General features: G+C 40.2%; 1 protein-coding gene across 2 annotated transcripts in view; it reads right to left on the bottom strand.

Annotated features, from left to right (window-relative positions):
* Nucleotides 1-4,128: 4,128 nt before the first annotated feature.
* Nucleotides 4,129-15,171, bottom strand: part of opn5 (opsin 5) — a 29,017-nt gene continuing 17,974 nt past the window's right edge. For both annotated transcript variants that reach the window (XM_030047341.1, XM_030047342.1), the window contains exons 3-6: nt 7,091-7,261; nt 6,223-6,557; nt 5,877-6,121; nt 4,129-5,310 (exon numbers count right to left, since the gene is read on the bottom strand). In XM_030047341.1, the coding sequence (XP_029903201.1) occupies nt 5,244-5,310; nt 5,877-6,121; nt 6,223-6,557; nt 7,091-7,261 (818 nt within the window). In that variant the 3' untranslated portion in view covers nt 4,129-5,243. The remainder of the gene's footprint in view (nt 5,311-5,876; nt 6,122-6,222; nt 6,558-7,090; nt 7,262-15,171) is intronic.

The raw sequence follows: 15,171 nt of genomic DNA, 5'->3' as shown, positions 1-15,171 counted from the left end.
AACATAATATTTAAGTCAGTTCATTGATAGAGAAAAAGTTAAACACCGGTTTTGAATGCTTACAGTCTGAGTCAGAGAAAATACCATGTGATGCTCTTGCAGCAACAGTTTTATGTCAGATAGAAGGAAATTCAGTTGCTCCTTACTGCTCAACATTTAACGTAATTATTGACTTCAGCTGATAGCGTAATGACTTTAAATCCACAAGAGTAAATATGCATTACACGCTGTCAGATATGCCTTGATATAGGACTGCAGCAAAGAAAAAAAAAGAACACATAGCCTGTTTCATCTAAATATATGTGCAATATTGCACCTTTATTTGCACTTTAATCCAAGACTTTACAGAACACAACAAATTTGCAATGGAGTGTTGTACTTTATCAGTACAAAATAAGGGGATAAAAACATCTTCCTCATACAATTGTGTGGAATGTACTCAGTAAGCAACATGTGGTACTTCAAATAAATACAATACCTCACTGGAATGGTACAGTCGACACATACTTGTCACGCAATCTCATCACTACCAGTTATGTTTTTGGACAAAATGTGCAGAATTATGGCTTAAACTTGCCAAGTTTTACTTCCATACCTACAAGGCTGATTGTTTAAATATTTTTTTTTTTCTGTAATGAGAGTTTTTGCAATATAAAAAATGACATCATGTATATATATATACTTTTTTTATTTTTCCAGCACTATGAAGTTCTGCTAAATTCGGGAATTGTCCATGAACATCACAACGAGTGACATAAACTGTGCGAGACAGAGTAGTGCTTCAAGAGAACACACAGGGCAAAAAGCAATGATTCCTAAGAGGATACCTCGCCATTTTGAATTTTAGCTGGTGAGGAGGAAAAATGATGGTTCTCACAGTACTTTTTAAAAAGCACTGTAATGTTAAAATTCAGAATATTCAGGTATCCTCTTTGAAAGTTGCTGTGAGTATTTTACAGTATATGTGCTCCCTCTCCCCTTCACACACCATATATTATTCAATACTTTCATTCCATATTCTTTCATTCATTCTTCACCTCAGAGTCACACTCTACTCAAGTGTTCAAGCTACAAGTTATTCTTCCAGAGACAGTGGTTTATAAAAACAGATTTCTAAAAAAAATTGCCTGTGGTAAAAACATATTTGATTCAATTAATCTAAACTTAACCACAATATTCAAGCAATTTTTATACAGTAGAGGAAATGTAGAGCCAGGTTGTCTATGACAAACAGTGAGACTGTTTGTCTTACAATTCCCGTTTTGTTTTGATTTTCATGTTAAATGGATATGGATGGATCTTTTGGCCTCAGAGTCGTCTAAGAATCAGGAATGAACTCATCCCTATTCTTGGAATGCAGTCCATCATTTCTTTTAATTTAAAGTGCTGTGACAAAGAAGTATACATCTTATCATCGCTGCCTCAATGAGGCGTATTGAACAATGTTGTTGTTGTTTGTATGGTGATTACCAAATCATGCATTACAGTTTTACACGGTCCACGGACCAGTCTTAGGCCAATAAGCCATCTGACTGTCACATGGGTGAAAAAAGGAAAAAATCATTTAAACACAAAAAGATCACATGAACTGTTTTGTCCAAACAGCTGAAAATTAAAACAAATATCAAAACTCATACTCTGCATCCTCCACAGGGAGTGCTACAGATGCTTCAGTACTGAAAAACAACAGCAAAATGTAATCCTGAAGGCTGAAAAAGTATGTTTGACTGAATCCTGTCCACCGTCACAGAGAGAAAAAGGAGAAAAACAGAAAGTGACAGACAAACAAACATCAAACAATCAAAAGTAGACTGACAGACAAGCAACAGACCAAACAACTGACAACCAATACCTGAGATTCAGTTTAAATGAGGACATCATTTTAGTCTCCATGTCGTTAACAACGAGGCCAGGCCCACATCGCACTCAGTTCAAGACTTACAAGTCAGATCTCTACCAAATCTAGCCCATGGGGGACATTTGTATTGCCAATTATGATAAATAAGTACATTTAAATTAAAGGTGCACTATGAAAAATTGCAGAAAGTCTAAGTGAGAACTGTTTGACTGACAAACATGGAATCAGTACATAACAAAGCATGTTTGTTTTTTATTTCTTATTTTTACAAAAGCCCCTCTAGGCATGGGTTCTGCAAATTAGCTTCCACTAACTGATACTTGCAGCTGTTTTTAGTCTGTCTATGTACACTGTATCAGCCACTATCAAATAAACTATGAATATTGATCCACTTTTGTTGTTTTGTGTTTTGCTTTTTGTTTTGTTGAAATGCTCTTCATTTAAATCTACCCTTGGCAATTTTGCATGCAGTGCACCTTTAATTGAATCTCATATTTGATTTTTAGCCACTGAACTGAGAGCAAATGGACTCCAGTCAAAGTTGTATGTTGTTGTTCTTTTTTTGTTTGTTTTGTTTATGTTTTTTTTTCTTTTTCTTTTTTGTTTTTTATTTAACTTTTATTTTCCTTATGCATAAACATGTCAGTTGCATCAGTCCTGATTATAGGTAAACAATACAGTGCGCTGTCTGGAAAATACCTGTGTCCTTTTTCATTCCAGATACAAGACTGGGATCATGTCAACCCACCAAAATAGAAAAAAAAAAAGAAACAATATTCTTAACGATAATACAATCAATCAGCAAAAGAACAGTTATTGACAAAGATTAGAGAGTGTACAACATAAATAATGGAGATCAGACATGCTGTGTGGTATTGCAAATGGATAAAAAAAAAAAGGATTGAAGGAGTGGGATTCAAGTGTTGATGTTCACAGAGTATTTGATTCAATTGAATGGTGTATTACTTGAAAGGTCCCATATTTTACTCATTTCATTATTTTAACACACTTCCATGTGTGTATAGCAAAATATACCTCCTCCAGCTTCAGCTTTTGTCACTTATGCTCTCAGTTTCTCTATTGCAAAGAGCAGGCTTATTTGCAACTTACTATGAATCATTAATGAATCATTGCTCTGCCTGGCCACCTGAATGGCAGATGGGGCTATTCGCTCAGATGAAAAAAGGCAGAAAATGACATTTAATGAGTAGAAGTGGTTCACCTTGTGGCGGTCAAATGCGGATGGTCAGCTATGAATGATGTCGCCAGGAGCTCCAAATCAAAATTTTTAAATAAAGGGAACATGGCAAGATAGGAGTTTTGGATTTCACATATTTTTTGCTATTAGCTACAATGACAAAGTGCTAGAAGAGCACGGAAGAAAAACTGATTATGTACGATATGGGACCTTTAAGGCTACTGCCATGACAGAGGCAAGTCAGATGCTTAAGACATTGATGAGGCATGTCCAAATGTTTCCTGTAAACCAAAGTGAATGTTCACGTTCATGCATCTTGCAAAAGTTGTTGGCTGTGGCTAAAAAACGTTGACTATCTAATGTTCCCTGAATCAACTGCAACTTTTCCTGTGCCCATAACTACAAGTGGGAATTCTTTGGTTAATGAAACAAAAAGGCGGGTCATGGCATAAACCTCTGTTTTCTTTGAAAGGATCCTGCGTGTCAATGCACCTCTATGGAGTGATCCATTATGTGTGTCTAATATAAACAGACATGGAACTGTGCATACAGAATGGTTTTACAGGGTGTACTGTCCGCGTGTCGTCTTCTTGCTGACTGTGTGCGTGTGCGTGCATGCATGCATGTTAATACGTGTGTCTGTGCAAAACATTTGGTTCACTTCCTTGTGCTTATCTCCGATGCAACTTGTGCATCAGTCTATAAATAGCCACTCAAGTCGGCACTCTTAAAAATGTCATTTGCAAGTACATGTCAAGACAGCTGCCTATTATCATTTGACACTGTTGTCATGGACATCAGTACTGGTTTAGTGCATGAGAATCAGGGAACATCATGTTACTACAGCTATGGCAGCACTTAATGCTCTGATTCAGGCTGGACTATATTTTGATATCAATATCGTGATATGAGACCAAATATTCTCTGGGATTTTGGATGCTACCATGATGGAATAAGTTTTGTTTTTTCCTTGTTTTAAAAGCTGCATTACAGTAAAGAAATGCAGTTTGCATGCTGAACTTATTAGAGTGTTCTAGCTGTTCTATTATTTGCCTCTACATGTTTGGTCATCATATCCACGTTAGTCATGACTCTTTCTCAAAAAGCTCTTTTGTCAGTCTTGGCCAGCCCTTATTTCTGACGGCAGCCATGCTGAACACTGCAGCTTTCTGAGCCTCATGCACAGTCCACCATATTCACTTCCATAACTACAACATCTACAATCCACTGCAGCCATCTTGACGTGTTCCATCAGCAAGCGACTGTTCCACTGATTCTTCTTCTGTGGATAAACCTTTATTTAGCTCTCATGGGAACACTTACCACACGGAAAGAGAATGTGAGTGAGCAAACGTTTGATAACTGCTGCAGAAGCAGTACCAAAGCCTTGAGCTCTTTGACTAGAGCTTCGTACATCAACCTTAGTGTGCAGAGTTTCACAGCTGACAAGTGAATGAGCTGATGTCATTCAGTGTTTGTGAAATATCTATTGTAGCCCGCACAAGCTGCAGGTACAGTAAAGCAGTACAAAAGACACAACAGCCTGTACAAACATTAAAAATACAGCTTTGAGCTTGACAGTTACACCCAAACCCGATGGTGCATGACTGGATCCAACTGGCAATGGGTCAGGTCAGAGTTTCAAATTATTTTCAGTTTGCATCCAGCTCAGGTTTGTAAATGTTTGGACATTTACAATTTTTTTTTGACATTTCAGCTTGGCTGGAGTTTGGTCAGAAACCTGTCAAATTGGTCTCACATTCTCAGACCTGAGTCAAATCCTATTTTGAAAACATTTTAGTTACCAAGCAACACTTTTGTCATAGCATAGTCAGAGAGTTTGAGTGTGTGTGATACTGAAAGAACTGCCAACGGGCCTACGCAACACGTCACTTGTATATTGGAAACACTATCAAGACAATGTGACTCCAAAGATTAAGGAAAACTTTGTGTGAAAAAATGTGGGGTGCTGTGGGGAACACAGAGATCCAGCGTGGGCGTTAACATACAGCAAGGCTTGGTAACCAACGGCAACAAAGGTGAGCAGTTGATGATGCCATAGCAGTTGACAGGCAGCGTGTGATTGGGTAGGCGGAGGGCAGGAGGGAGGTGGGGTGGGGGCAAGGCAAGCTATCCAATCACAAGAGGAGAGAGGATCAGAGGGGGTCAAACAGTCTAGTTTTTGCCTCACATCTCAATGTGAGCTTCGTTGTCTGGCGATCTGTCCTTTAACGAGCCAGAGATGGTGTAAAAGCTACAGGAGAAAGACAAAAAGGAAAAAAGACCATAAGTCAGGCATCAGAGTTTGAACATATGAAAGAATATTAATCTGTTTCACAAATTTTGCCAAAGAATAAAAAACTGAGGGGAAAATAAAAATGAAATTAAAAAAATGAAATAAAACACAAATACTAAATGATAGAAAGAATAATTAAATGAAAACAATGATATTTTCAAGGATCTTTACAATTAAATTAATTGTAACAGCAAATTTTACAAATTTGTGAACCACAAAGGATCATTCAGAAGCAGAATGTGAACTTTATAGGCATGTTGGCCTCAAACCTTGTTTTTCCTTTGTTTGTCACTCAAAAATAACTTTTTGTGAAGTGCTTTATTGATCCCGTGATTTCAGAAAAACATTCTCGTGACTGTGAGAGTTTATTAACTAATATAAAATGGGCATTGTGACTGGGGAATTCCCATAACATTAATTCCTTCATTGTCAGACTGTTGGAATTAAAAAGTTACAGTATGGCATTCACTTAAACGCACTGAATGATAACAATAAAGACTGAAAAATGACAAACCATCTACTACCTTGACTTTTGAAAATGCCTGCGCTTCTTCAGGACCTTGAAACAGGAGGATTTTGCACAGGAGTTTTTCAGGTCCACGACCTGGTAGATGATGGGGTTGTACATGGCTGCGGACTTGGCCAGCAGGGTGGGGACAACGGAGACAGGGATGGGCACCGAATCTGGCTCGCCAAACGCTGACACCACTGACACCACTGCATAAGGAATCCAGGCTATCAAGAAGCCTGCGCAAATCAGCATTGCCACCTGGAGGAGGACATGAAAAAGGTATATCACAGATTTGACCTTCAGAGGCTTCAAAATACTTCCTGTCTTTGTCTGTCCACCCCACCCCACCCAAACCCCACCTTTGTGAGTTTCATCTCCAGGTTGTGGCAGTTTTTGATGCGGGCGTCAAAGTGCGAGATCTCCTTAGCAGAAGACTTGACCTTGAAGATGATCATGACATAGGAGAAGACGATGATGCCGGTGGGGAGGATAAGGCAGAAGAACAGGATGGCCATGACAAAGCTCTGGCCGGACACTGAAGCCTGAGCCAGCCACCAGTCCAGGGTGCAGGAGGTCCCAAAGGGCTCCGGGGCATAGCTCCCCCAGCCCACCAGGGGCATGGTGGCCCAGAAGGCTGCGTACAGCCATACGAAGACCAGACACAGGAAGGCATGGTGGCGCTTCAGCCACGTGCCTGACAATGAAGCAACAGAAAGTGGAAGGTGATTTGTATGTATAAACACACACACACACATACACACACACACACACACACACACACACACAAATTATTAATTATTAGTCAAGCACACATTTTGTCAGGTTGAATGCTATGTTGTTGGTTCAAATTCTATACATTATGTGCTATGTATCATTTATTGATATATTCATAGAGTAGGACCATCTAGGCTGACCTCCTAAGCCTGCTGCCACCCTGCCCGGTCCCAGATAAGTGGCAGAAAATGGATGGACTGATTGAATTACAAGGATAATAGGCTTATTGGCAAAATGCTACAGGCCCAGGTCCTTTTTTGCATGTCTTTCCTGTCACTCTCTCCTGGACCTAACAGTAAAACAAAAAAATGCCCCAAAACTTCATAGGCTGTACAAATCAAGAGCAAAAATCTTCTTATTCGCGATATTTGGGACAAAACTATCTGGCTTACCATGTGTCTACGTGGCTGAAATCAAAAAGCCTGGTGCCCCTGGTTGGAGATGCTGACTTACCGTATCGGAGATGGCAGATCTTAAGGTAGCGGTCCAGGCTGACCACGGTCATCGTGATGAGGCTCCCGCAACCGAAGAAGAAGCCCGCCCAGCCGTAGAACCGGCAGCCCTGCCAGCCGAACAGCCAGCGGTGGGAGAAACTGGACACCACAAAGAAGGGCTTTCCTGTCACTGTGAGGACAGGGAGGGGAGAGGGGAGGGAGGTGATGGGGTCAGAGAGGGAGAGGAGTGAGGTGGAAGGAGAGGTGGAGGAGATGGATGAGGTAGAGGGTGAGGAGGATAAGGTGGACAAAAACAAAAGGTGCTTAAGCCACTGAATGTCCAATCACTGACCTAATAAGCATAACTGATTTTGCATATATCACACATGATCAATTATGCTTATCAGGTCAGTAATTAAGCTATGTCCATGTTCTCACACATCACTTTGTTTGCATTCATATTAAGTCCACACACTTGTATTCATATTAGCCTCTTACTCTAAAGCAGTTCAAGTATAGATACAGTATAGCAGATTCAAGAAAATCATATTGTCCTCATTAATAGGCAAATGTTTGCACTTAAGTATTTGAAAATCTACTCAAAGCATCTAAAGCAGTGGTTCTCAACCTTTTTGGCATGTGTTAAAGCAAACCAATACCTACTCAGAACCCCATGAAAAGAAAAAACAAACAAACAAGCAGTAAACTCTTTAAAACGAATCACAATAATTTTGCAGATTTTTTTTTCCTCCCCCGATGTCCTAATCAGAGAACCACTGATCTAGAGTGCTGAGGGATTGTGTTTATATATATGAATTTTCCATCAGGTCGTTCTTGGGTTATTATGTTGACAAAAGAGTATCTATACACAGACACGTTGTCCTACATAATATGAGCCATAGAGACAAAACAAATAAGGATGAAAATATTACTAAAACTACGTATCATTTGAGCTGCAGGACTGAATTGTGCTGCAGCCAGAGAAGACAGTTTGAAAGTTATTTGCTGGCCTTGCCCCAAGACTAAATAAAAAGCAACAAGCAAAAAAAAAAAGAAAGAAAGAAAGAAAAAAGCTCACTCAGTGTCGGCCAGCGGCAATAACAAAAGCCCCTTTCTCCTCTTCCAGATGATTATATCAGATTCAGAAGGCAAAACCCATTGCTCGTCTCAGCCCATGTGATCATGTGCTCTTGTGACAGCTGTTTGAGCGGAGGACACAGCCATATCTGCACCACATCCATGGTAGCACTAACCAAAATATAAACTGAATAATAAGCAATAATGTAACGATAATAATGATAAGAAGAAGATGATGATGATGAAGTGGAGTAATTTATTATTATTATTATTATTATTATGATTAAAGACTAGATTTAATTTTATGATAGCATTATTAAAATAAAAGATTTAGTTACTAGTTATATGCCATTATAAAAAAATTAATTAATTTTCTACTGAGACTTACTGTATGATAAGACAGAGACTTGGCTGATCTCATTTTCTGCAACAAAGCTGGCTTAATACTTTTTGCCTTTCATTCAAACTTGGCAATGGCCAGACGAGACATGCCAGTTGATCTAACATTTGTGTGGAGATAAAAGCTCCGTAAAGCGGGTTGCAAAAAGATTTTTAGTCAGTTTACCTTGTACTACATCCCTGGTAAAAAGGCACAACATGGGTAATGTGTCGTTTAGGGACAGCACAAGGACGCGATATACACCTTGAACCTGCAGTGACCCACACAGCGTCATGATGTGACAGTCTGTTTTGTGGTGTGTGTGTGTGTGGGCAATGTGGGCTCTTTTCCTGGAGAGCAGCGCAGGCCGAGCATGTGGCAAACCGCCTCGTGGTGGGATCAAGAGATAAACAACCAAAGGGCCTGAGACCAGACTGCACGAGAGAGACCATGTTAAGGATTGCCTTCTTGAAGCTGCAAAGCTCACACATACAAATATATATCTATAACTGGATGCTGGATAGCAATAGCATTGCAAAACCTGCAACTCTACAAATCAAGCAATTCATATTTTCTGCCTTTCCCCAAGCTATTTCAAATCTGTTATCTGTTTGAGCATATTGTACATGCTTAGACAGGTGATATCTGCTAGCACTCCTATTTCCCAAGAGTTGCTCTTATTTTTAAACTTTTAATAGGCCCTCCAGGTTTTCCCTACATCCATTCTCCACTGCTGCACATTTACTCCTAAACTGCATGATATGTTGTGGGGAAAATAATATTCTTCATTCTCACACTGCTGTCAATAAGTAATGATCCACTGTCTAAAAATCAACGGATTTAAACCTGGTCGTTACAAAGTGATAGTGATACATGCATGGCAACTATCAAGCCAGCAGAAACACCACTGCTTGTATGTTAGATAGATGTGTTTCAGCAGGGGGTCTGTCACTAAAACGTCTGCCTGTGAGTAACCGTCAGAGCTGATGTGACCAGGTGACGGACAAACGTAAGCTAAAACAAACTGTATTCCTGGGTTTTGCTAAAGCTGTTGCTGGATTTAATAACCGTCTCTGATCTGGAACCCTTGCACACAATAACATCCTTCATTGTGAGGATGACTCAGTGCATTCATGTGGTGCATTTGAACTGTATCAACACCCCTCCAGCCAATCAGACTTAAGTATTCATCCAGGCCACAGCATGATAAGTTTTAATGGATGATACTTTGAGACACTGCCTTATTGACTTATTTTGATATATGCTTTGAGGGAGGTGAAAAGAAATATTAGTGATACTTTAAAATGGATAAATGCAAGCAAAGAGTGAAATAAAGTAACTGGAAAATAGGAAAAATAAAATAAATTAATGAGATCCTGTAGAAGCTGCACCCCGCACTACCCATGGCTTTAGCATTTTTATATTTATTTCTACAGCTATTAGTCCTAAGCATAATGGTAATCCTACTTCAAATTAATAATTACATAAAAAACACATTCAAATACAACAGAGCTGTATTATAAAATAAGTAGATGTTTAAATAGATGAGTCATGCCTACTAATGTAAAACGCACATAGCAGCATGTAGAAAGAAATTTAAAAAATGTCTACAGGAGGAGCCCTGACCTCGCCGTTCTTAAATGCAGGTAAAATGTGAAAGTCAAGAAAAAAAAAAAGTAAAAGTCTGTTGAAACTGTGTAGAAATGAAGCATTTGGCAAAAACAAATTCCACCAAGGAAGCATTCAACCCCCCCCCCCAACACAGGTCATACTACATTTGGATAGTCCAAAGTGGGTCCAATATGAAATGCAAAATACTTCTCGTTCTCACAGTTCAAAGCTGGCAGATGTGCCAGGTCTCACTCTCAAAAGATGGAGAAGCGATGCACAAAGTTGTGAGGAGAGACTTCCTCTTCTGTCCACACAGGGGCAACAGAGGACCAACTCCAAACTGCACCTCATGATGTAACATCAGGCCAAGACAAAGCAACTGAAGCACTCAAAGCACTGGAATAGCAGTCCAGATAGATGTGGATGGATTATGAGGGAAAACACTCCAAACATGTATGCCTGCAAAAATAATGTCATGTCCAAAATGCTTCACCTATAGTGTTCACTGTTTATGACCCTGTCTCCCCCTGATGACATCAGTGTCTATCTCTCTCTGATGCGCTATCACCTGTGGAGCTGAGTGGTTTCAGCACAGCATCAACACCGCCAGAATTTGGAGTTAATATCCAATATGGTTGCCACTAGTAAAAATAAATGATGCATGGCACTGGATGAAAGCGCCTCATGATGCCAAGTGGTGCAGGTTATGTAATTCAATTCAAATTCCTCTCATGTAATATATAGGTCTGAACTGTTGGGGATTGAACGTCTTGGGCTTTTGTTTGCTTCAGGGCACACATGGTCTTCGTTGGTTTATGAGTCCCTGTATACAGAGGGGCCCGCAGAGCTCATAGCTCTACGCTGATGTACACTGATGCCAAAACTGATCAAGACCAGACAGATGCGGGTAAAGTTCAAATGCCTGGGATGTTGGCTAGAAATGTGCGGCTCATGTTCTCTCAGGGACAGGAATGTTTTATGGCTGCAGGTGGCTGATAGGGAGGAACGTTATCAGCAGGTCAGTATCTGCAGGCCAGGGGAGGATATACTGTGAGGAGGACAGCTTCATTATTTTAGGCAACGCTATCATACCTTGGTTGTTGCCTTTGTGTTCTCAATGCACATCTAAAGGGATTTTTTTTTCTTTCATAGATGTAATCAAATACAGTGATGAACCACCATGCTCCTCAATGCTCGGCCACTCCCACTCGGCTACTCCCATTCCCAAGTCCGAGGAGTTGTCGTTTGTAATAAGAGTGGTTTTATGAAGATAAACAGTCTGTGTGAGGAGCAAAGAGGCAAAACCCATTGGCCATTCACCTAAAACACTTACAAAACATATTGTGTGGAGAAATGTTTGACTTGTGGAATGAAAGAAATGGAGACGGTTTCCGGCTTGTTTCTGACTTCACCGCAAAACCTGAAAAATTGGCCATCGCCCCCAGAGGCTAAATCGTCATCAGATGACAGCTGATGGGTTATAAGATTACTGCAAATATAACTGGCACTTTTGGTTTTTACCATCCCCTACCTCTGACCTGGATGGATTCATTGCGGTGTTTGCTGCCTGAGCTGAAACACTTGAGCAATTTGTCAACCAGTCAACCAGCAGGATGTGAGAGAGCACATGACCTCTGGCTGGCTCAGTGCAACGACGTATGAGTGATTTAATCTCCTTATTCTGTTGGCTGATTTTACTGTAGTGTGCATTATGTACTTTTATGAGCTGTTAGATTAACTGCTTTTCAGACCCTGACAAACCCAACACGCATGTTGACGTTACTGATACATGTACGGAAGACTGCAGATTTTGCAGGAGATTTCCTCCTTCATATCTGCCCATCAAACTATTGAATGACTGATGATAAAGGTCAGCTCACTCAAAAGTCACTGTTATATGCTCTTGATCTTCAGCTACTATGAATTCTGTGAAGGCTGAAATAATGATCTGCCTGTGATTAATCAGTATGCCGCTGTCTTGACAGAGTCTTCTTTCTTTTTTTCTTTCATGGTGAATTCCGCTGCCCCTGGGCCTGCATGTGAACCCCTGCTAGCTGCAGATTTAACCTTGCCAGAGATTTCTCTCCAGTCTCCCTCACTCATTTCCAGCCGTCTGAATTAAAAAAACAAATCCAGAAAAAAAAAAACTTTTGATGAGTTTATCACTGCATTTACTAAATAAATAACTAAATAAATGTTGATTTGCTGCATTTCATGTGAGATGATATTTAGCTCTTTTTTTTCTTTGTTTTAAGTATATACTTTGCCAAATGAAGCCTGCGACTTGTTTGGCTTTGTCATGATTGTCTTCCCAGATAGCAGCTGACACTATACCGGAACCGCCCACAACTCGCCAGATTCGCTTAGAAATCACACCCGCTGAACGCCTTTGCACTAGATGTGGCCCGAGTAATCAGTCTGACAGTTGTAGTGCTAAGTTCGGGGCTGTTTCGGGGCGGGCCGTGCAGACCAACCGAGTGCAGAAATTTCAAATTTAACAAACACAGCAGCAAGCACCAGACAGCACAGCGCCGCAGCTCCAACACAACAAGCAGCAACGTCAGTGTGGCAAAAGTTATCAGTTCATTATATGAATAATACTATGTTTCACTCTTAATGTTAGCCATTTGACTATCTTTTGAGTGTGGTATGATTTCTTTTTATGTCAACCTCGATAAAAAGAAAGAGGAAGAAAGCTGCACAGCTAGCGGGACAACGTAGAGTAGGCGTTCCCGGTGCTAGTCGGGCTCTGAGGAAACGTGCTGCCTTCTGCTTATGAATGGCGAGTTTACAGTTCACAGCAACTTCATACAATGGAACATTACAAGCTTTTGTTTAAGTGTTTCCCCCATCATTCTATTGGCGGGGTGCAGCGCCTCACCAATGGAGCCTCCCCCCTCGCCTGAAATTCATGCTAAATTAATTTAATTTTATTATTTTTCTTATTAAAAAATAAATAACATCATAACCTCTGAAACAGTTTTGGGCCAGAACTGAATTTGTTTTTGATATGGAAAATGGTACAAATATACTTTGGTACAAATATGGGCCACATTTGGCCCAAGTGCTGATCATATCTGTGTCAGATTCAGGCCATATATTAACTTGGTTTTTGCTACTCTGGATCAGTTCTGGCCCAAAACTGTTACAGATCTGGCAAGTGAGTCCATACCGGATCAGGCCCATTGTGCAAAATGACACTGGAGCAGATCTGTTATATACGGAAGCCCTAAAGGGCCATACATACATATATTTTATTTCCTCCGTTTTCCCGTGATAACGAGATAAATTTCCTCCGTTTTCTCGTGATAACGAGATAATTTTCCTCCGTTTTCTCGTGATAACGAGATAATTAAATCGAGAAAACAAAGCGATTGTCTAGTTTATTAAAGCATTGCAGACATCAGTCAGTGTAGCAATGTCAGAGGAGCAGGAGAATATCGATCACCGCATCACTTATTTGTTCAATCAAGGCCTGACACAGGCTGAAATAGCTTTATGCTTTATGTCAAGGGTCACCAATCATGTGCCATGCAGGGCCGAGAGGCTGCAGGTTTTCATTCCAACCAAGACCTCCACCAGGTGATTTCACTGATTAGTTCCTCCTTTCTGATACAAGGTGAGGTGATCAGTGAAATCACCTGGTGGAGGTCTTGGTTGGAATGAAAACCTGCAGCATCTCGGCCCTCCATGGCACATGATTGGTGACCCCTGCTTTATGTGTCCAAGGAGACGTCAGTCAGCATGACATGTCACGTATGATGGAAATCTCAGGCCTATCACGTTTCATTCATTCATTCAAAACGGAGGGAAAATATCTCGTTATCACGAGAAAACGGAGAAAAATTATCTCGTTATCACGAGAAAACGGAGGAAAATTATCTTGTTATCACGGGAAAACGGAGGAAAATTATCTCGTTATCACGAGAAAACGGAGGAATTATCTCGTTATCACGAGAAAACGGAGGAAATAAAATATATTTATGTATGGCCCTTTAGGGCTTCCGTAGTTATACCAATTTGGACCGAATATTTGAGTACATCTGGCCCATGTCCGGTCCAGTTACATTTTGCTATCTGGTTTGGTGCTGTAAGCTGCAGGATTCCTTATTTTGATATTGATATTAATCATGGAACTGTCACTGATTTCATACTGACTTTGTATACTGTATGTATTAAGGTTAAGGGCAATATCTAATGAGAGGCAACAAAGATAATGACATGTGCATCTTCCAGAAACACTTCAGTTGGATCCTGAATCAAGAGAAAGTCCACACACCAAGTCTAGTAGAAGTCTGAGGAGGAGCAGAGAGCTCGAAACATCACAATATATGTATGTAAAGTATGTCTACTCCACACGGAGTGTAAGTTGTGCGGATCTGCTTTTTTTTTGTAAAATGCAATATTTCCCATGCCTTTCCAGACTCTTAGTGCCATCCCCAAACCATACACCAAATTACTGCCATGGCTGCAGGCCTCCAGTGCATTTCACAGCATGTTTCCCTGATTTAAAGCTCCAATAATCGCTGTAATTATAAAACATAAATAATGAAACACTTCAGTGGTTTTACTCTGCAATGGATGTCATATGAGAGAAAGTCATAATAATGCCAAAAGAGCTTAAAGGCGCAGACAGACTTAAATTTTCTGTTGCGATTCCTTTCCCAAATTATTGCGGTGATTTGAGTTGTAGTGTGGTTCTGAGGGTCCCAAGAGCAAACTCTGGTGCTTACCATTTTAAATTTGCAGACATTTGCCTGTGAGCAACTTGTCCACAACTGTTTGCATAATGAGTTAATTCATTTCCACTGAAAAAACAAATTATTACTAAGTTGCCTGCAATTCTCCAGTTCATTGTGATAATACACTCTGCTGGTCAAAGCAAAATTGTGACCCATGATGTATTTGAGTACTTTACTGTAGTTTAACAGAGCTAAACTACATACATATGAGCTGTGTCTGGTCTTACATACTGTGCTTTTTCAAAGGATAAAACCATGCATCTCAAGCTGCAACACACCGTGATTGGATTC

This window comes from Myripristis murdjan, chromosome 24, assembly GCF_902150065.1.
Source record: "Myripristis murdjan chromosome 24, fMyrMur1.1, whole genome shotgun sequence".
In the NCBI taxonomy this organism is placed as follows: domain Eukaryota; kingdom Metazoa; phylum Chordata; class Actinopteri; order Holocentriformes; family Holocentridae; genus Myripristis; species Myripristis murdjan.
This window is presented reverse-complemented; position numbering and strand designations above follow the sequence as displayed.